A 21,480-nucleotide genomic window follows, 5' to 3' on the forward strand; every position below is an offset into this window, starting at 1 on the left:
TAAAGAACAGATAAGTGATGAGTTGAACACGGTATGATGGACGCATAGCACAGAACACTTGCCTTATTCTAGTACGTTCATTCATTCATCTTCTACCGTTAAGAATTAATGGCAACAGTATTTTTTGTTACTGTTGTGGCAAAAAGGCAGCCTTTCTACTTTTAAACTACTACCAGTGAAGGTACATATGCATTAGTGTTCTATGACATCTGAACCCCAGTTTGACACGCACGAATCGAAGAATCTTATTGCTTTGGCTGAATGCCACGCGTCACATCTTGGTTCAGAAAATCTGTGGCAATTCTGAAATTTGAAATTTTGGGAACACGCATCTGTCTGTGGAATAACTGAGCAGACAGTTCTCTAATTATGTGTCTAATTTTTGGTAGCTTTGGTTATGTTAACTCCATTATATTTGTGTAGACCTCTAAAATAGCAAGAATTTTAAATATTTATGGACCGTATACATGCAGACTTCGAGTTTGCACGTTGCCAAGTCATCTTCGTTTCTTTACGTTATCTTTGTTGCTTCGTTACCAGTGTGGTTTGAGCTTTGTGTGTCTGTGCTCTCACAGGTATGCTGAAAATCCCGAAGGCCAAGACCGATCGTTCTGTTTGTGGCGTTCGTAGCTAAATTATAACGGGTATGTTTTGTGTTCTGGTCTCTATGGATGCTCAGCAAATGAAGGAATTACTTCATTAGTTAAAAGATAAATTCCTAGAAATTAGAATGGATTTAAAGATCGACTGATTTCGCCGGTGATGGCCGAGATTCTTCTTAAGTATCCTGGTGACTTTCTGTTTTCGGCTCTTTAACAGATTGCCTGGACTCAAATTAAAATGTAACTGTCCTATTCATTTGGTGGGAGCCACTCAAATGCCAGGGTTCCATCGCTCTAAATCTTGCCTCTAGTCCATGGCTTTAATCAAAGCTGAGCTAAGCCTTGCTCATGCCAGCATGTTTCACACAGACGCTGCAATCAGCTGTCTCTGATCTTCCATTCACTCTGTCAGCTGTTAAAAAGGGTGACTGTCGCCATTGCCATATTTATGTGTTCAATATTCAAGAGAGGAAAAACAGCGAAACACTGCGTGCATTTCATTGCTCACATTATAGTGCTTGTCACGCTGGCTTTATTGTGCTGTAGACATGCTGATGTAGAGATGTCTAGGTGATCTGATCTAGGTTCAGCCTGTACCAGCAGCAGTCAGGAGATGCTAAAGAGGAAAAGGATGTTTTTTAAGCCGGTGGTCCTTGAATAAGTGTAAACGATCTGCGAGTGTATATGAGCCAAAAGGAGAGGAATGTAATCTTACTATAGAGTTGAAGGCCTGAATTTCATGTCAAACAGTTTGCGCTTCTTATCGATTATTAGTTGACGAGTTAATCATGGTAACGCAGACAGCTTTAGTGTCTGCAGCGCATGCACTTTACATATCTGTCTTTTGCATGAAGCTCAGGATTATACACCCCAGGTTATGTAAATACATTTTATAGACTCTATTCTAAGCAAAGAACTTGTGCCCACAATAACCGCAGATACTATAGTGTGGCTGTGACGTCATTTCAGGACTCTCTCTTCCCTTTCTTTCTGGTTGCCATTATTAAGTTTCTTTTTGAAAGATTGTAGCTGTTGTATGGCTGAGAGAGCATTGTGGCGACCATGGTTCAGCCACACACACATTGACGATCGCTGACGACGTCAGAAGACGCCTAGAGCGGCATCGCTGAATAATTGACATGCTCAGCCTGGCTCGACTCAAAATTGTAAAGCAGGCAATAACCTTTTCCTCTCTCTGTTTTTCTTTTCATGTCAGTCTGCACCCCCATGTTCATGTTCTTTCAGTTATTCTCCCCGATTCCTCTCGTCTGCTCAGGTGCTGCGTTGTGCTCGTGCTCGATTATCATGTCTCCAGAGGGCTTTTTCTTGCTGGTTGCTGGAGGCAAGTTGGCAGAAGGTGGTATGAAGGTAGCAGTAACGCTGTCATGGTCAGTGTGTAACGGAACAAACTGTGCATTTTTAATGAGCTAAAGATGTATGTGGACATTTATTTAACCCTTTGTGTGGTCCACAGCATGGTGACGGGCATATGACAGTTTTGATGTTGCAGGACGTTTCAATAACAAATCAATCAAACACAAGCTTTTATTTGGGTAGCTCAAAGCAAAATTTGTACTTGCGGTATATATTCAAGGCATAGCATTATTTATTTACAGTCATTTGGAAGTGAGTGGAAATAACCAACAATGTGGGTAATATTAGACTCTGTGTGCGTGTGGGAGACAAAGTATGGAAAATGTAATCTGATTGCAAATGTGAATCTGGTGTTTCTCCAGTGTTGTATAGATATACGGATGGTATGAAGCCCAACACTCCTCCCCCTCTAATAACAGTGCTCTGTGTCCATTTTGTTCTGCTGAAAGCATTCGTTAAAAAAAAAAAAAAAAACTCACCACAGCTGGAAACACCAGGAAATGAATTCCTACCTTCTAATTCACTTCAGGTAGTGTTTCATTTAGTTTTGCAAACTGCTTAAGGATACTCAAAAGAGTCGTGCTTGCTGTGGGACATTATCACTACAGTATAAGCTACAGTAACCAGCAAATATAAAAGCCTCATGTCTGAAACATTAGCAGGAAGACTTTTGCGTAGGCATTCGGCAAATAGCAAAGCAACCGGTTTTCTTTTGCTCAGATATGTCAGCCATGCCACTCCCTGTTTGCATGGGAGTTGGTGAGCTTTTGAGTGACGCTGATAGCAGAATTCTCATTATGTTGTTGTTTTTTTTTAAGCCCAAAACTGAGCCAGGCACTTAAAGGTACTGTAGTAGTACAAGAACATTGGCCGTTACAAATATGAACTGATTTAGGAGCCTCTGGTTTCTAGCTGTGCCATGTTTCATTCTCAGAAGCTGATCAGTTTTCCTTAGCTTTCAATCGTCTTATAGTTGTTATATATGACATCTCGTGGTACGTCTCTGTGTGTGAAGTGTTGTGATGGCCCATGTTGTTTAAGCAAAATGCGGCCAGCATGTCTGGATATGCACAATGACTTCAGGAGCTTAGTAGTGAAGAAGAAGAAGAAGACGACTCCATATTTGGTCACACATTCATTACAGCCCAGTGAAATTCTTTCTTCACATATCCCAACTTTGGAGGTTGGGGTCAGAGCACAGAGTCAGCTATGATACAGCGCCCCTGGAGCAGACAGGGTTAAGGGCCTTGCTCAAGGGCCCAACAGTGGCAGCTTGACAGTGCTGGGGCTTGAACCCTGAGTGGTAGCTTCTAAGAGGCTTGCTGAATGTCATAGCTGACAAGCTAATGTCTAACAGCATCATTTCACTTTCAGCTCCTCTGTGTTGCGTCGTCGTGAGCTGCCCACACTCGCTTCACTCTGCAGCTGTTGTTATTGTGATTTGAGAAGTGCTGAATCACGCAGAACGAAGTGAGTTAGGGTTCACCTGTGCTCGCGCTAATCTCAGGAGTGAGAGAGTGGAGGTGCTTGAACAAACCTGAACAGACTTAAACTGTGACCTTTATATAGGAGAGATTGGATTGTGATTACTTAGTGATCTGCCTGAACCATTTAAATAATTAATACCTGACCCTGAACATGGGGGTGTTGTAGCCCTAGGGGAGGGGCTTTAATGTAAAGAAACTGAACCGGCAATTCAAGGCCAAATCTGGGCTTTTCAAATGGCTGGTGACAAATTGCCTGCTTCTCCACCTCTTCTGTTTCTCTGCTTCATGGATGAAAGGTCAGAAGTGCCTCACTCAGTAGTGCTTTTCATGACAGAAAAAAATATGCTTGCATCTTTCACAAGGTAACCATGGTAACAGGGATGTTCAGTTAGTTTTTTTTTACTATGCAGATTGTTATTATTTTATATGGAAATAAGAATATATAGCAAATAATTAAAGAGAGCGAACATAAATATATAATAAACAAGACTTGCCTCATCATTGCTAGCCATGATTGGATTGGTGATTAGCGGAGAAGCAGGTGAAAAAGATGCACGTTAGAGGAAATCATCCGGTTAGGAGTTGTGGTGGATGAGTGAGTGCTAGCTAATTGGTGGAAATTGGAAAAATGGGATAAAATCTCCTCACGATAAATAAGTTGCACTGGGGTGTGTGACCTACCTGTTGTAGAAAATAAATGTAATGGAATGTGATTTCAGTCAAGTGTTATTTCAGCCTGTTCTGTCAGGCTGTAAGATCATAAGATCTCTTCCTGGCCAGCTTTGAGCTATAGTGATTTGTTTCATGCATGACCTATAAGCCAGTAACAAGTGGCTTGAGGGGTTATATAGAAAAAGCTTTATACACATTCACTGGACACTTTAAGATCATCTGTTACAGGGTCCACAAGATTTCTAAAATGGTGCGCACCAAAACCAGTTCCAGAAAGATTTTCGTCTTTCTTGCTCTTGTCTTGTATCTGCTGCTTTCACATGATTGGCTGTTTTTGAGAATTGCAGAAATGATTAAGCAAGGGTACAGGTATTCCTATTAAAATGGCCACAAGTGTGTACTAATTACGTATGACTATTAATGTAGTGAATTAATAGTCTAAGACCCGGGCCTCCATTAGAAGTGCTCTATCTTTGAGGACTACTTTAAAGCAATCACTTGGTCACAGGGTGAACATTTGTTAGGTCAAAAAGTTTGATTTCCTTCTGTCATAATGCCCTAAATTAAGTTTCTTAAACACCGAGCTGAGAGCTGGATGCCCCGTGCTCTGCAGGAGGTATTTCACGTGCATTTTAACGAACTGCTTAATACCCCATGCTCAGATAAAACTTGACGGTGTGATGAGAGTAATTTTATTTCGGAGGCTCGACGCTACTTGTTGTAGTCAATATTTCTGCTATTCTGCCAATGTTTGGTGTTTGCATAGCAGGTTCTGCTCCCATGAAAGTGCAGGGGCGTTTACAAGCAGGCCGCTATGTATGTGTTCTGTGTCGTGGATCTGACAGCGCCATGTGCTATCCAGGATAAACATTATTCACAGGACTGAGTCACTGTTTGCCAGTCCCTGAATTGTATCTCACATATTCTGAGGCAGCAATTTAAAGAGATGAAAGTGTCCATAATCTGTAATCAGGCTTTAAGAACTGTAGCAGAACTTAAGAGTCTGAAGCCCAGTTTGCTGTCCAAGGTTTTTTCGTTTGTCTCCAGGTTTGTCGGTGAATATACTCAAGATGGCAGAGCACTTGGTTTTCATACCATTGGATTCCACTCTAATCAGCCATAATGGTTTATCACAATTTAAGTATAGTTGAATTATCAACAAAAAAGACACAAAGCTTATGCCTACCTTTCCTAAAAAGTCTTCATGGGGCAAGTGGTGTCTTTGCAGAGGTTTGTGGCCCTGAGATCACTGTGACAGTAATATCTCTCCCCCTTTCTCTCAGTGTTGCTGTGGGGATTTGTAGGGCCTGTTTTGTTTTAACTGCTGTGAATCCTCAGGCATCTAAAGCACATAACAGGATAATCCCACACTGATCATAGAGAGACGTAGTAACGTTGTCTATCAGCCAACCATCTGGCTCTGGGCAGGCTTAAGCTCGTAGGCTTCCATACGCCCATGATACTTTACAAAATAGTGCACCATTTTCTTCAGCTTTTCAATACGTTTTCACCTCATGATGTAGGGTAAAAGCAACCGTCTAATCGATGAATTTTGATCAATTTGGTTCTGTGTGTGGTCTACATCTTGTCTAACAGAACTTTTCATCGAGTAGTTAGCCATAATTGTTTTGATTTTACTCTGTAAGATAACTCCTGTTGTCAAGAGATGGACGAGGCTTTAATTCAGATCTGCCTCTGGGGTAAATCAAAATCTGTTAGCTAACACGGAAGACTAGTGGAAGTAGTGCCTAGTTTCAGGTTCTAGTTTTAAGGCTAAAGGACAAGGCTTGTTAAACCTGCGTCGCCACTGTGACTGCTATGACTTATAAATCTGTACTGAGTACTGATCTGAAGTACTGAGTGATGTGTGTGTGTGTGTGTGTCTGTCTGTGTGTGTGTCTGTCTGTGTGTGTGTGTGTGTGTGTGTCTGTCTGTGTGTGTGTGTGTGTCTGTCTGTGTGTGTGTCGTGTGTGTGTGTCTGTCTGTGTGTGTGTGTCTGTCTGTGTGTGTGTGTGTGTCTGTCTGTGTGTGTGTGTGTGTCTGTCTGTGTGTGTGTGTGTGTCTGTCTGTGTGTGTGTGTGTGTGTGTCTGTCTGTGTGTGTGTCTGTCTGTGTGTGTGTGTGTCTGTCTGTGTGTGTGTGTGTGTCTGTGTGTGTGTGTGTCTGTCTGTGTGTGTGTGTGTGTCTGTCTGTGTGTGTCTGTCTGTCTGTCTGTGTGTGTGTCTGTCTGTGTGTGTCTGTCTGTCTGTGTGTGTGTGTGTGTGTCTGTGTGTGTGTGTGTGTCTGTGTGTGTGTCTGTGTCTGTCTGTCTGTGTGTGTCTGTCTGTGTGTGTGTGTCTGTCTGTGTGTGTCTGTGTGTCTGTCTGTGTGTGTCTGTCTGTGTGTGTGTGTCTGTCTGTGTGTGTCTGTGTGTCTGTCTGTGTGTGTCTGTGTCTGTGTCTGTCTGTGTCTGTGTGTGTCTGTGTGTGTGTGTGTCTGTCTGTGTGTGTGTCTGTCTGTGTGTGTGTCTGTCTGTGTGTGTGTCTGTCTGTGTGTGTGTCTGTCTGTGTGTGTGTCTGTCTGTGTGTGTGTCTGTCTGTCTGTGTGTGTCTGTCTGTGTGTGTGTCTGTCTCTGTGTGTGTGTCTGTCTCTGTGTGTGTGTCTGTCTCTGTGTGTGTGTCTGTCTCTGTGTGTGTGTCTGTCTCTGTGTGTGTGTCTGTCTCTGTGTGTGTGTCTGTCTCTGTGTGTGTGTCTGTCTCTGTGTGTGTGTCCGTGTCTGTCTCTGTGTGTGTGTCTGTCTCTGTCTGTGTGTGTGTCTCTGTCTGTCTCTGTCTGTGTGGGTGTGTCTCTGTCTGTCTCTGTCTGTGTGGGTGTGTCTCTGTCTGTCTCTGTCTGTGTGGGTGTGTCTCTGTCTGTCTCTGTCTGTGTGGGTGTGTCTCTGTCTGTCTCTGTCTGTGTGGGTGTGTCTCTGTCTGTCTCTGTCTGTGTGGGTGTGTCTCTGTCTGTCTCTGTCTGTGTGGGTGTGTCTCTGTGTCTGTGTGTGTGTGTCTCTGTGTCTGTGTGTGTGTGTCTCTCTCTCTGTGTGTGTGTGTGTCTCTGTCTGTCTCTGTGTGTGTGTGTTTCTGTCTGTCTCTGTGTGTGTGTGTGTGTCTCTGTCTGTCTGTGTGTGTGTGTCTCTGTCTGTCTGTGTGTGTGTGTCTCTGTCTGTCTGTCGTGTGTGTGTGTCTCTGTCTGTGTGTGTGTGTCTCTGTCTGTGTGTGTGTGTCTCTGTCTGTGTGTGTGTGTGTCTCTGTCTGTGTCTGTGTGTGTCTGTGTGTGTCTCTCTGTGTGTGTCTCTCTGTGTGTGTCTCTCTGTGTGTGTGTCTCTGTGTGTGTGTCTCTGTGTCTGTCTCTGTGTCTCTGTGTGTCTGTGTCTATGTGTCTGCTCTACAATGGGTTGGTGCCCGTCCAGGGTGTCTCCTACCTTGTGACCTGAGATCCATGGGTTTGTATTCAGGCTGTTGTGACCCTGTGTATAACATGCCGTGCACGGAAATAGATGGTTAGACGCTACTCAAAATATCTAAACAAAATATAGGAACAAAACGTCTAATAACAATAATCCATTATTAAAGTGTGTAAATATGCATTTGTCTTTGAATGAAGCAGTTTGTGTTAAATACAGTGAACCTGCTTGTGCTGGTAAAGCCGTATCACACTGTATTGTGAGCTGATGTTTAAACTGAGAGGTGTGCTGACACAGATGCTGGTGCATGGATAAACATTAAAAGTGTCCTGTGTGCGAGGCCTTCTAGGGTCTCTGTTGTTTTATTCCTGTGCTGCAGTTGAGAGACTCGCTGCTTTTCTGCTGTAGCACGACTTAATTCTGCAGCCTCACTGAAGCTTCGGCCCTGATTCATCCTGACACCGCACTGCCCAGCAACAGCAGCCCACCTGCTCCCATTGGTGCTTTTTACACACACACACACACACACACACACACACACACACAAACACAGACAGTGGCTTGAACAGAGCTGTGATGAAACTGACCGATTACTATTCCTGTTTATTAATACCTTTTAATCATCATGCTTATTAGCGTAAACCCTGTCGTATGCAAGATTTTTCTCTGTAAGCATGTGCGTGTGCGTGCGTGTGTGTGTATTGGTAAGGGTAATGCTGCTGCCATTTACCCTTCCTAATTGTGTTAGTCTATCCAAATTTTCATGCCTCTGATCACGTAGATGCAAGAACCGAGAGAGAGAGCAGGTTGTTGACTATCTGTCACTCTCATTATGTCATGATTAGGAAGCAGTGAATGTTTGTTTTAGCCATTTTAACACCGGGCCATTAGTGACTCTGTCAGAGATGTTTCCTGAGCTATAACAGCAAACACTTGGCTGTCTTAGACAACATGCATCAGCATGCACATATTCACAGACAGGTGCAAACTGTATGAAAACACCAAAAGTGTATGAATCCGGTGCGTAACTGTTGAATATACAATAAGCCACTTCTTCAGCAAAACAAGGGGAGGCCGTTGAGGTGGTTTGGGCATCTTAGAAAGACATCCAAGAGTTGTGTCTTACACACCCTGCATGCACAGAGAACCCAGGACAGAGCCAGATACTGCTGGCAAGATTCAGTCTCACACTTAGCTTGGGAATGTCTGGAGTCTGTGCCTGAGGATTGAGAAGACCGGACTGACCATCTCAGTTTGAGGGCACTGGGATCCACACCAGGAAAAGCAGATGGAGCACAAATGAACAAACATTTCTAACTTCTTCCTTTCATATATCATGTCACTGTATGATATCGCAAGCATGGCTCATTGGATTATGGTGCCATCTGCCATTTATTACAGAATGACATGATAAGTGAAAACTTTTATCTACAGAACCAAGCTGTAATGTCAAATGTTAATGATGTCCAAAATAATTGTGGTTACTTTTGTACATTTTTACCAGTTTGTCTGCTGTGAGGAGGAGGGTGATGTTTGCGATGATGATAATGTGATTATTTGACATAGTAGCATTTCTTTGTACCGTTAAATGCTTTAAGAAAACATTCCTGTGCATTATGTTCTGAATGATTTAATTAGATAGCTATGCTCTGCACAGTGCAGGACTAAAAAAAAAAAAAAGCCGTCACTGACTTCTGGCCACTTTTGCTAGATCCCTCTGAGCAGCACTGATGGACAAGAAGAGAATCAGGAGCTGTGAGACACGACTGCATTCCAGATAACCTATGGAAAGAAAATGAAAAGAAAGCGAGAGCGTTCTGTGACGTGGAAGACGGGTCAGCTGAGCGTTGCCATGGCAGAAGAAGGGGATAGGAGGTCATAACACAGCGGATGTGTGAGGGAGAGGGGGAGCGTGACGGGCTGCATGCAGCGAGTCGTGATCTGCTCCTCCTTCCATCTGTCTGACGTAGAAACAGTGGATTAATTTGACTCACCTAAGAGTCTGCAGAGAGGATCACAGATTGTGAACTCTTCTGTTACTTTCAGCATAAATCAAAGCAGGCACAACATTCACAGTGTAGTACAAACGCTCATCAGTATGGATCAAACCCAACACCTGAGTTATACAGTCAAACGCTGCAGTCATCTCTTACCTAGACTGATAGTATACACGGCTCTGTGAGGGGCAGATCACAGAGTTACAGCCCATACATACACACACACACACACACACACACACACACCATTTGGGAGAATTTAATCTATTTTCTCACTCATTGCTCTTTCACCCATCTTCATTTTTGGAGTTTTCCAAAGAAGCTTTTTTAAAAAAAAAGCACAAGAAAAATAATATACTTTTTTTTGTAACATATTTCTTTAATTTGAGCTCCTGGCACTCACAGCAACAGGACACTTGTTCTCTAAGGACAGTGACGCACTAAGCTGACGTCAACACGCTAGCGCCTATCACAGATGACTGATGACGACCTCCCGCTGGCTCACCGTCATCTCGCGGTGAAGAAACGGCACAACCCAAAACTACAGCTGGCTGCAAAGCGTACAAAATATCTCTCTCCCCATCACGTGGCTGTATTCATTGCATTAAAAAAGACTTGCTATATTTTTGGCATGGGGAAGTGTCCTGAATTGGCCCACTGATGTACCAAATAGGTTGTCAAAATAATAGCTCACAGCAGTGTGTGTGTGTTAATGTGCTATTGTGTCATGTTTCCTGTTTTGTATGCAGCTGAACATATTAGATTGGTTAGGCTTTTCACATAACCCGGCTCGAGCCGATAAGGGAAAAATGAGAATAATGCACGTGTTAGTGCTCATGAGCTTCATTTGCTTGCTTCAGTGACTTCTGCCGCATTGATTTATGCTTTATCAGCAGTGATGAGGACTGATTGGTGCCAGATGTGCACAGAAACTAACTGCATGCTCGTCTGTAGTATTTTGGTCACATGAGCACAGAGGTGTGAGTTGCTGTGAGAAGGAACAAAAGAATCATTTGTTTCCTTCTCCTACTCTATCTGATTATAATTTCTTCTACAGTGTCTATTTTCAGTCAACCCTGTTGCTTTGCAGTCACAAACACGGACACGGAGCATTTTACCATTTGCTCGTATTAGCTCCATGTACACTGGTGTGTTTATGTGGCTTGTGTGTATTTGTTTGTGTGTTTGTCTGACAGTGTGATAGTTTAGTACAGACTTTACCTGCTGAACGGTGCAGTTTGCATTCATCGGCTCGGGTTTTGAAACTCGAATTTGGTAATTTGTTCTGGCGGCTCTGCCGTTTAAAGTGTGTGCTGCACCGCTATAAGCAGAAAAGCCGAACTGCGCTTGTTCTCCCTGTTACACCAACCTGCTTCGTCTGCTGTTTGAGTCTGTTGCAGTTGGACTTAACTGCTCTAATGAGACCTGACTTTTGTGAGGTGGCAGACTGCACTCTATCCACTGCGTTCACTCTGCATCCTGGAGGGACCTCAGAGACTCACAGGTTACACACATTCAAAACTCTGCTAGTCTCTCTGAATTTTTTGTGTATGTGGATGTTTGTATGGATGTCTGTGTATCATTTGGTGTGTGTGTCTGTGTGTCTGTTTGTCTGTCTGTGTGTCTGTCTCTATCTATGTGTGTGTGTGCGTGTGTCTGTTTGCCTGTCTGTCTGTGTGTGTGTGTGTGTGTGTGTGTGTGTGTGCCAGGCCTGGAGCACAAGCCTATGTTGATTCAGACTAACATTGATCATTGATTTCAGGGTTTTGTGACCCTCTCATTTACAGTAACTGTGAGCTCTGTTAATTAACAGCTCAGAAACAATGCAGAAGCAAAGCAGTATCACTCAGAGAGTCTTCTCTCTCACGTGTGTTGCCCATTATATGATCGTCAGCTGAGGAATTCCTATCAGTCTCTGCTGCTCGGACACATGGATGAGAAAATCAATGTACCTACATAGAAAAAAATACTTTCACTGAACACTTTTAGATAAAATTTAGAGTAATTATCCAGTCAGCAAATCATATGGATGGAGAAAAGTGTATGAAGATAATATAGATACAAGACAAGAGATTAAGATTTTGTGAGGACTTTTAGCATAACATAACTTGGGCTGGTTTAAGTATTTCTGAAGCTGATGTCCTTTGATTTCCATAAACTACCATCTCAACAAAAGGTAAAACACATTGTTTATTAAAAAGAGGTCAGAGGAGAATGGCTCTTTTCTGGATTGGATTCATCAGCAGACGACAACCTCAGTTTCCACTCGTATCATCTGACAACCGGCCGTAGCGGTCATAGGTTCATCAAAAAGGAGAGCTGAAAATGCTGAAGTTTTTTGTTTTTAGTGAAATGTTTTTGTTTTTTTCACTTCTATGTAGTTGATTTTCTTCTTTTTCTGAAATTCTTACTCTTGTGGAATTAGTGGCTAGTCAGAGCAGGATGTACTCTGGTCTATAAACCTGTATGTCCTTCTCAGTCTTGGAAGCCTTTCGTCCTATCTTAAGTATGTAACAGAACAGATAAGAGATGAGGTGAGGTGAGATAAGACTTGCTCTTTCATTTGTCTGACATCATCACTCGTCACTCAGCAAGCCCTCTGCTGAAGCTGCTGAACCCTAAAGTGTTGTGTTTAGTCTAAACTCTCAGGTGGCTCCTCTGAGGTCATTGATGTTACTTGGACTACTTGGGTCAAGCACTGACATTTTAATAGAGAGCTCACCTGCTGAGAGCTAGCTCTGTGTAAGCATAAGTGCTGAACTCTGACTCCCCGTCTTTCTGCCGGGTTCTTCGCTGGCATTTGGCTCCTGAGACCAGAGTAAGGCGAGTTCTGGTGAGCTGAGGATGAACAAACAGGAGAAGAGAAGAAGTGAATGCTGAGGATGGTAAAGTCTCTGGGTTGAAGAGCTGATCGTTTTACAGAAGAGAGAATGAAACTTGCTCTCACAGAAACAGCCGTGTCGCAGATCTAAGATCAGTTCGGTTTCATTGTCTCTGCTCCCGAGCAGTAAGGAGGCCCAGGTACTGCGGCTGCTGGAACATTTTCACTTCTCTTCCCCCTTGTTCCATCTGGTGCTGGGCGATATAATGATACAGTATCAATACTGTGATCATTTATGTCACATAACACCTTTTTTCAGTATTTCACAGATATCATTCTGTTTTTTTTTCCTTAAATTAAATAATAGTAATATTTAAACCTGCTAATCCTCCTACACATCAGCCAGCTGTCCCCATCACACCCCAGCTATCAGTCGTGTGAGTAAGGGCTATCACACAATTCCTCTGAGACATGTGAAGCTTTCTAAACTCTGCTTATGCTGCAACACACAGAGGAATGAGCTATCTGCCCTCTGCTGCATGCATGAACCTCAGACTCCTAAAACGTTGCTGTGATGGACAGGGGAGAGGGAGCATGTTACCCTCCCACACCACGAGCACAGCCACTCTCTTGTTCTCTTGGACATAGTTGGTTGTAACATTGTCCAGATTTATACTCATGGACTTCTTGGTGACAAAACAAAGGTGTTTCCATTTTCTTTATTAGTTGATGGAAAGGGTTCTGAATAGGTTTTTTTTTTTTTATTATATATAATTTACATAACTACATTTTAAATAAGGACAAATTTCCCCATAAAATATTCTATAATATTACCACTTTACTCCTCTCTCTCCCTCTCTCTTTCTCTCCTTCTCTCTCTCCCCCCCCCCCCCCTTTTGTTCTCAGCCAAGATAAGGACGTGTGCTTATATAATTGTAGTCAGCCTCCTCTGTTTAAAACAATACCCTTTCCCATGCAGGAGGAAAAACCCACCCTCTACTAACAGTGGAAATTAGAGGTCACTTAGTTCACTCGGACTCATTGGTTCGAGCATTGTGCCTGAAGTCATCATCTCATTTAGGTTGCTGCCAGTTTCAGTTGCAGGTGTAGAGCTCAGCAGATACTGGTGTGTAAGCATCACTCACTAAGTCCTCTCTCTGTAGCAGTTCAACACCTTTCCAGATCTTTTCGAACTTCGACTTGAGCTGTGAGAGACCTTCACTTTCTCTGCTTCAGTTAACAAGAAGATATTCATCCCTGCCTTTAATATTGTCAGCTACCTTTAGACCTAAATCTTGCCTATTTCAAAGTTTCTAGCTGTTTAAGAAGCCTGTTGATGTTGATCTGTTTGTTTTTCTTGTTTTACCTCCACAGTGAATTTCACAGCTTGAGTGCTGTACATTTATTCAAATAAACATTAGTTTAGTTAGGTTTATAATTTTCTTTCAATAGCTAATTAGAACGTGGATTTATTTGCTACATATGCAAATATTAATAACTCACATTCTTTTATTAGTAACTTGGGTTATGAAATATTACACTCTTTAAACTCGATGGTTAAGCCTTCAGATTCCTATTCCTACAGATTCACAGTGCATTGTGCTAACTTTCCATTAGGAATGTTCAGGATCAGAAATCACTGGATAAATTCCTACTGTGGTGAATCTGTCAAGTCAGGCAGTTTAAATATCTACCTGAACTTGGTTTGGAGAATGAAGAGAATGATGGATGAATGAAAACCCAAAGCACTAATGCTGCTGATTGTATCTACAGCCTATTGTTTTAGTACTGCTTTTGTTGTGCTTAATATTGTAGTCTGTATCAAGGTCAGAAACTCTACTTAAAAGGGTAAAACTTCGACGTGGAGAATCTTGGTTGCTCGTTTTACCAGACTGAATACTGCAAAGAGATGAGCTGATTATCTTTCAGCAGAAAAAGCTGTTACTAAGGGAGATGCTGTGTAAGTGAGTGAGAGAAAGCATGTTCATGCATATATCTGCACAGGCCTCAGCCCTTTCCTGCTGCCATTCAGATTAATCATCCACACTGCAGGACTGATTTGTCTGCAAGCCCCGGCTTGTGCAGAGCAATTTCACATGTGGTCAGTCTGATTGCTAATGGAAGTGCTTGATAGAAACTGATGCATTAGACTGTCTGTTGCAGGAGGGGCGACGAGGTGAACCCTAATACACTCCGAGCCTCCAGTTCCAGGAGGATGGTATTGCCTTGCCAACTGGTGCCATAGCAATAAAATCAGTCTGTCTGTCTTATTTGGGGAACAGGAGTGTAGTCTTTTTACTCTATGACCACAGCAGCATGATGCTGTATTTCTGCTCGTCCGTGTTTGGGAACCCATTTTGTTGAGTCACATCTATGACATCATGAGCAATCTGATATGCTTGTACATCACACAGCCTGAAAGATGACCTGTGATTTCATAAAACAAAGGCTTGTTACAGCTCAGGAAATTTGGTTTTGCTTTGTAGGTTGTCGAATCTACGCTGATGATTCAATCTTACGCAAGAGATGCTGCTTCTTGATGATGTAGAAACTGTTTAGGTGGAATGCACAGTGCTTGACTAAAGGTTTCTCAGAGTAACAAAAAACTTTAAGTTACTTAACTTATAACTTAGCAATTTATCAAACAAGCGTTTTACTTTTCCTGCTAATTTACACATTCGTAATTGTTCTTGCAGTGTGATAGGAGAAGAAAAGAGCCTTTTCATGGCCTTTATTTGGACAAGGCCTTATGAGGGGAATATTAAAAATTCAGTAATCTTGACAGGGCTGTAATATGTGCAGGAGTGTGTATGTGTGTGTTGGGTTTTGTTTGCATGCAGACTTTTTTCTGTGGGGTCACATACTCCTATAGTGTGTTCATCCTCAGAACAGCTAGGAGGCAGATTAACTGTTCTGCAAAGAGCGGCAGTGGCACTGAATATTGAGTGTCCAGACTTAATGCGGTTAGATAATAAGACCTCTGATCCTGCTGCAAACACACACACACATACACACACTTGATGGCCCATTGCTGAAAAAAATTGGGCAGATTACCTGGATCGTTGCTAAACTACTATGCAATTCTTTCAATATAGCTAAAGAATACATATTCTGAGCTGTATTGGAAAAGCCTTGCTCTTTTGATCTTGTGTGAGTTCAGTGTTGACTACTTGAAGTATGGATGAACTGATTTGTGTGGCATAGATGTGTCATAGATCTATTGTTTAACATAAAGCAGATTTAAAAAAAAAAAAAAAGTAATACTAGTCACTATAGCTGATGCAGCATCCTGCCGTCATGTTGGAGTTTCAGGACTATGGTGTTAACGCTGATTTATTTCTATCTGGCAGCTCAAAGTCCCTACTTGGACGAGCAGGAGTGAGAGAGAGAGCAGACCCAGCAGGACCTGCTGCACTGAATGCATGATTAGAATTCCAGTCCTGCCGCTGGAGATGACAGCCGTAACCAGCACTCTGGCTCTTCCCTGGGAAGACGGAGTGTGTAGAAGTGTGTTTGTGTGTGTGTGTGCATGCGTATGTGAGCATATGTTATGTATATGCATTAACATTCCTGCTGCTTTCATTGGAGCTCTCTTACAGTAGTTGTCTAAAAGTTTCTCAGCGTTCCCATCTCCTCTGTGTGTTATGCTGTGTGGCTGCACTGTGTGGGGCCTGTGAGCTTGATTTATTGCTGTGCTGTAACCATAGGTTATGTGTGGGTGCGTCTAAGCCTCTTGGTTTATCTGGGGTACTTGGCACACAGAAAATATTTTGATGTATTGGCTCGCTTGGTGTGTTCTTAGATGTTTATGCGTTTCAAGGCCCCCCGTAGTTCCTGTTGAATTCCCCAGCCGACCTGAAATACTGCAACGTTTTCATTAGGCAAGCATCAGGCTTCGGTTCTGTCTGCTCCACTGGGTTAATGCCTCTCACATTTATCTGTGTAGCTACAGGCCACATTTCTTTTTACATTGTCTAACTACAAACACACACTGCCATATCCTGGATTATTCTATTCATCAGACTTGCAATTAAATTTTAGATTTATGTAGTCTTTTTTAACAATCTAGATATAGATCCCTAACGATGCGAGCCGACATGACACGAGGAAGAAGCCTTTAGAACCAGTCCTTTTCTGTGAGATTATAAATCATATTCTTGTAGATCCTACAGTGTAGGACCTACACTTTGTCAGATGTGTACTGTTAAAACGAGTGTGTTGTACAGATGTACAATATGAGCAGGTGATGGACAAGTCCTGAGATGAGCACAGGACAGTGCTTGTGAAATTGTCCACAGAAGCAGGCGTCAGTCTTGGGGATAAAGTGTTTTGGGAAATTGTTCAGTGTATTAATGTGAGCCACAAGCGCAAAAGCTCTTAAGGGTATGTGGTACTGTGATATAACACTGTTCTTATCCTGAAGATCTTCACAGTGTGGTGTTTTTATTTATTTATTTATTCATTTATTTTATTTACAGTTAGTGATTTAGAAAAATCCTGATTGCAGTTTAAAGTTGAATCCTGAGCAGTGAAAATCAGTATGCACAAGGCTAGTAGACTCACCACAGGTTCATTTCCTCATCTGTTCCTAAAATAAGAAATGACTTTGCTGCAGTCTAGTGCAGTATTTGTTTGGCAGTTTGTTAAGTTCATGTTAATGCAAGGTTTGTTTTAAAGGTAAGTGTCAGACATACTTTTAAGGAGTCTTTGTCCTTCTTTCCACAGATCACCAGAAATTGGAGCGAGAAGCTCGGATCTGCCGTCTGCTCAAACACCCCAACATAGGTGAGTGCCTATCTCTCTCTCGCACACACACACACACGCGCGCACACACAGTGCCGCTCTAGTTCAGGGTTTTCAGACCTAGCAAACTACATCAGAAGACCAAACCTAGTCCCTGAGCACACTATCGCAGTAATGATCAGTGTATGAAGAACCTGTCTGTAGTTTTATGACACCAGTTTTCTAAAAATGAACCAGTGTGGCATCTGTAGCTTCAGCTGAAGTTTATCTTGTGTTTTTATGTAAATGATTTAGCTGAAGGCAACTCATCAGAGCAGAGATTAGAGATAATAAGAGTTGTTTTATTCAGTTTTTTGTATTTAATTTCATGTATCCAGGTTGGACTGATTAGTGAAGCGATGATACAACTTATTTAAAGGAGCAGTGGGCATTTTTTAAATCCTCACTTGAGCAAATAACCTGGAAGGCCTGGAAAATCCAATACATTACGCTACTGTGGCCTTAGCAAAAGTTGCTGAAAACCTGTTTGGAAAACTGACTTTCAGGTCAGAATGCTTGTTTGTGTCAACATTTTCTAGTCAGTTTGTGTCAGTTATTTTCTAATAGACACTGTAGATCCTGGGGGTGATGTACTTTTGTAAAAACCTAAATGTTAGAGAATTAATTAAAATTAATTTCAATGCCATAAAGAATGTTTAAAAACGAATGGAAAAGAAGAATGTTTTTTATCTCTCTAGTTTTACAATAAACACGTCTTGTGTGTTTGGACACAGGGTTTGTGTATTGTTATAAATAAAAAAGTCAAGTCAGTATTTACATTAATACAGGAGGTGGGATATGAAGTTTGCAAGGCAAAAAAGGCCACATTTGTTAACATGGAAACATACATGTCTATCGTAGGTCTGCAAAACGCATTAACTGCCTTCATTCATTGATTTTCAGCTACTGCTTTTTCCTGTTCTGAGTCACGATGGTTTAACTCAGTAATTTGTTTATATTTATAGGAGTCTCTTATTTTAAACCGCTTACTGCAAATGGTTAAGCATAAAAAAAAAAAAGGAAACTGATGTTAACAAATAGTCAGCTTCACTGCTTTTGGGATCTTTGAGAATATGGTATTTTATGTGGCTGTACCTTTACAGTTTTTTGTTTAACTTCCCCAGCTCGACATAAAGGAAAGAGACAGTGTTAAGCAAATGAGACGCAGACAGAGAGAGCGAGAACTGGTGCAATAATACGAGGCCAATTTGCATTAAGTGAAGGAGAATGCGCATGGAGCTCAGCATAACAAGTATGACCTCATGCAAAATCATGAAAATAAAGGCTGTATCATCTTACCTTACACGAGTGTGGAGTTGCTGCGCTTCTGTTGAATGAGAAATCTGTTGAACACAGATGAGGTTCCTTCTGACAGTAACTTTATTTGCCTTCACACCTCTGACTACGTCTGTAATTCTTGTCTTTATATTTCTGATTACTTCCATATTTGTTGGAATAACAATCTCATCCTGACAGCCGTTTATACCGCAGCAGTTCTGTTCAATTCTGAATGTTTTGTACTAGTGAGTGTAGAATTGAACTCGTCCTTCAAACACCTTTTTCGCGTTACAACACAAACCAAGCTTCCTTTGTTTCTAGCTGTGCTCCACACCTTCATGACCGTACGTTATTTTAGACATTGGGTAGGTTTCAAAAATCTTTTTTGAATCCATAGTAAATTTAGTACCTAGATAATGAAAATAAATAATGCTTCAGCCTTCATTAGCTATTTTTATTTGGGATATTATCTAGCTTGTCCTTGGCTTGAATTTGGCTGCCGGTCATTGGGTGGCTCGCCAATGTATTAGAATGCTTCCTTGTAGTATAGCTGTCTTCTGGAACTTAACCCAAAGATACTGTCTGTGTGACCAGACTATATACCTGGTAACAAATGGCCTTCAAACAATAGACAGATACAGTTAGGACCTTCTACTGGAGAACTGGAGAGCCATCCTGTGTATTGATCAGTTGATTGCTTTACAGATATGCCATTATGTTAACTATGGGTTCGGCACAGGCACAATGTAATCAGCCATTTGGTTCACCCTTTACTGTTACAGTATCTCACAGAAGTGTGTACGCCCCCCACATTTTTGTAAATATTTTATTATATCTTTTCATTTGACAACACTGAAGAAAGGACTCTTAGCTAAAATGTAAAGTAGTGAGTGTACAGTTTGTATAACAGTGTCAATTTGCTGTCCCCTCAAAATAACTCAACAAACAGCCATTAATGTTTAAACTGCTGGCCACAAACATGAGTACACCCCTAAGGGAAAATGTCCATATTTTGTGTGACCACCATAATTTTCCAGCACTGCACGGAGCTGGTGGATGTTGTGCCAGACCTTGTGCTCCAACACCTTCAGTTTTAGGATGCCCCACAGATGCTCAAAAGGGTTTAGGTCTGGAGACATGCTTGGCCAGTCCATCACCTTTACAATCAACTTCTTTAGCAAGGCATTGGTCGTCTTGGAGGTGTGTTTGGGGTCATTATCATGTTGGAATACTGCCCTATGGCCCAGTCTCAGAAGGGAGGGGATCATGCTTTATTTCAATTTGTCACAGTACATGTTGGCATTCATGGTTCCCTCAATGAACTGTAGCTCCCCAGTGCCAGCAGCACTCATGCAGCCCCAGACCATGAAACTCCCACCACCATGCTTGACTGTAGGTAAGACCACACTTGTCTTTATATTCCTCACCTGGTTACCACCACACACGCTTGACACCATCTGAACCAAATAAGTTTATCTTGGTCTCATCAGACCACAGGACATGGTTTCAGTAATCCCATGTCCTTAGTCTGCTTGTCTTCAACAAACTGTTGCTGGCTTTCTTGCGCATCATCTTTAGAAGAGGCTCCCTTCTGGAACGACAGCCATGCAGACCAATTTGATGCAGTGTGTGGCGTATGGTCTGAGCGCTGACAGTCTGACCCCCCACCCCATCAGTCTCTGCAGCAATGCTGGCAGCATTCATAAGTCTATTTCCCAAACACAATCTCTGTATATGATGCTGACCACGTACACTCAATTTCTTTGGTCGACATGGCGAGACCTGTTCTGAGTGGAACCTGTCCAGTTAAACAGCTGTATGGTCTTGGCCACCGTGCTGCAGCTCAGTTTAAGGGTCTTGGCAATCTTCTTATAGCCTACGCCATCTTTATGTAGAGCAACAATTCTTTTTTTCAGATCCTTAGAGAGTTCTTTGTCATGAGGTGCCATGTTGAACTTCCAGTGTCCAGTATGAGAGAGTGAGAGCGGTAACACCAAATTTAACAAACCTGCTGTCTATTCACACCTGAGACCTTGTAACACTAACGAGTCACATGACACCAGGGAGAGAAAATGGCTAATTGGGCAAAATTTGGCATTTTCACTTAGGGGTGTACTTACTTTTGTTGCCAGCGGTTTAGACATTAAAGACTGTGTGTTGAGTTATTGTGAGGGGACGGCAAATTGACACTGTTATACGAGCTATACACTCTCTACTTTATATTGTAGAAAAGTGTCATTTCTTCAGTGTTGTCACAAGAAAAGATATAATAAAATATTTACAAAAAGGTGAGGGGTGCACTTATTTCTGTGAGATACTGTTAATAACAGGTGGGACACAGGAACATCAGACGTTGATTACATATGAATATCAGGCGTTGATTATGCATAAAAGAACTAGACACAAATCCCAACTGGATGCTCTGAGCAATGTAAACAGAAATAGGGTTTATATCAATTTCTGTGGCACTATAATCAGATGTTTGACAAATTTTAGGAAAAAATAAAACAACATAATCGTAGTAAAGAGTCTCTACAGCGACTTTAGTGCAGCTAGAAACAGGAAGTGTATCGGAGGGATGAACAGCATTATAAGATATATACCAAGATATTCCTTCAGTCTGTTTGCATAATGGCGGCGAAGAGCACTGTCTAACACATCAGCATGTCTGTCCTCCTGTCATGCCTGCCCAGCTGCACCTGATCTGTCCATCTTGTCTTCTACTTTTGGCCTGTTTCTTTTCTTTTACTTTCCTTCTTCTCTTTTTATCACATCTTTCAGCATCTGCCCCTTCTCTGCTCTCTCTCTCTCTCTCTCTCTCCTCTCTCTTTCTCTCACTCGTTCTCTCTCTCTCCTTCTCTCACGCTCTCTGTCTCAAAGGGACAGCTTATCTTGTTGTCTGCTCTGACTGCAAATAAACTCCCAACAAAGGGCGCAATTTGGAGAGGAAGAAAAAGATCCTTTTACTCTCATTCTTCTGCGCTCATCCACATTCAACACACACTTAGCAATACTTAATGGTACTCGAGCAGCACTTACATGTT

General features: G+C 42.0%; 1 protein-coding gene across 3 annotated transcripts in view; it reads left to right on the plus strand.

Moving 5' to 3' along the window:
- camk2g2 (calcium/calmodulin-dependent protein kinase (CaM kinase) II gamma 2) overlaps positions 1-21,480 on the plus strand; it is a 61,649-nt gene that overhangs the window by 7,100 nt on the left and 33,069 nt on the right. For all 3 annotated transcript variants that reach the window (XM_060872826.1, XM_060872827.1, XM_060872828.1), the window contains exon 3: positions 17,102-17,161. In XM_060872826.1, coding sequence (XP_060728809.1) covers positions 17,102-17,161 — 60 coding nt within the window. The remainder of the gene's footprint in view (positions 1-17,101; positions 17,162-21,480) is intronic.

This window comes from Tachysurus vachellii, chromosome 6, assembly GCF_030014155.1.
Source record: "Tachysurus vachellii isolate PV-2020 chromosome 6, HZAU_Pvac_v1, whole genome shotgun sequence".
In the NCBI taxonomy this organism is placed as follows: domain Eukaryota; kingdom Metazoa; phylum Chordata; class Actinopteri; order Siluriformes; family Bagridae; genus Tachysurus; species Tachysurus vachellii.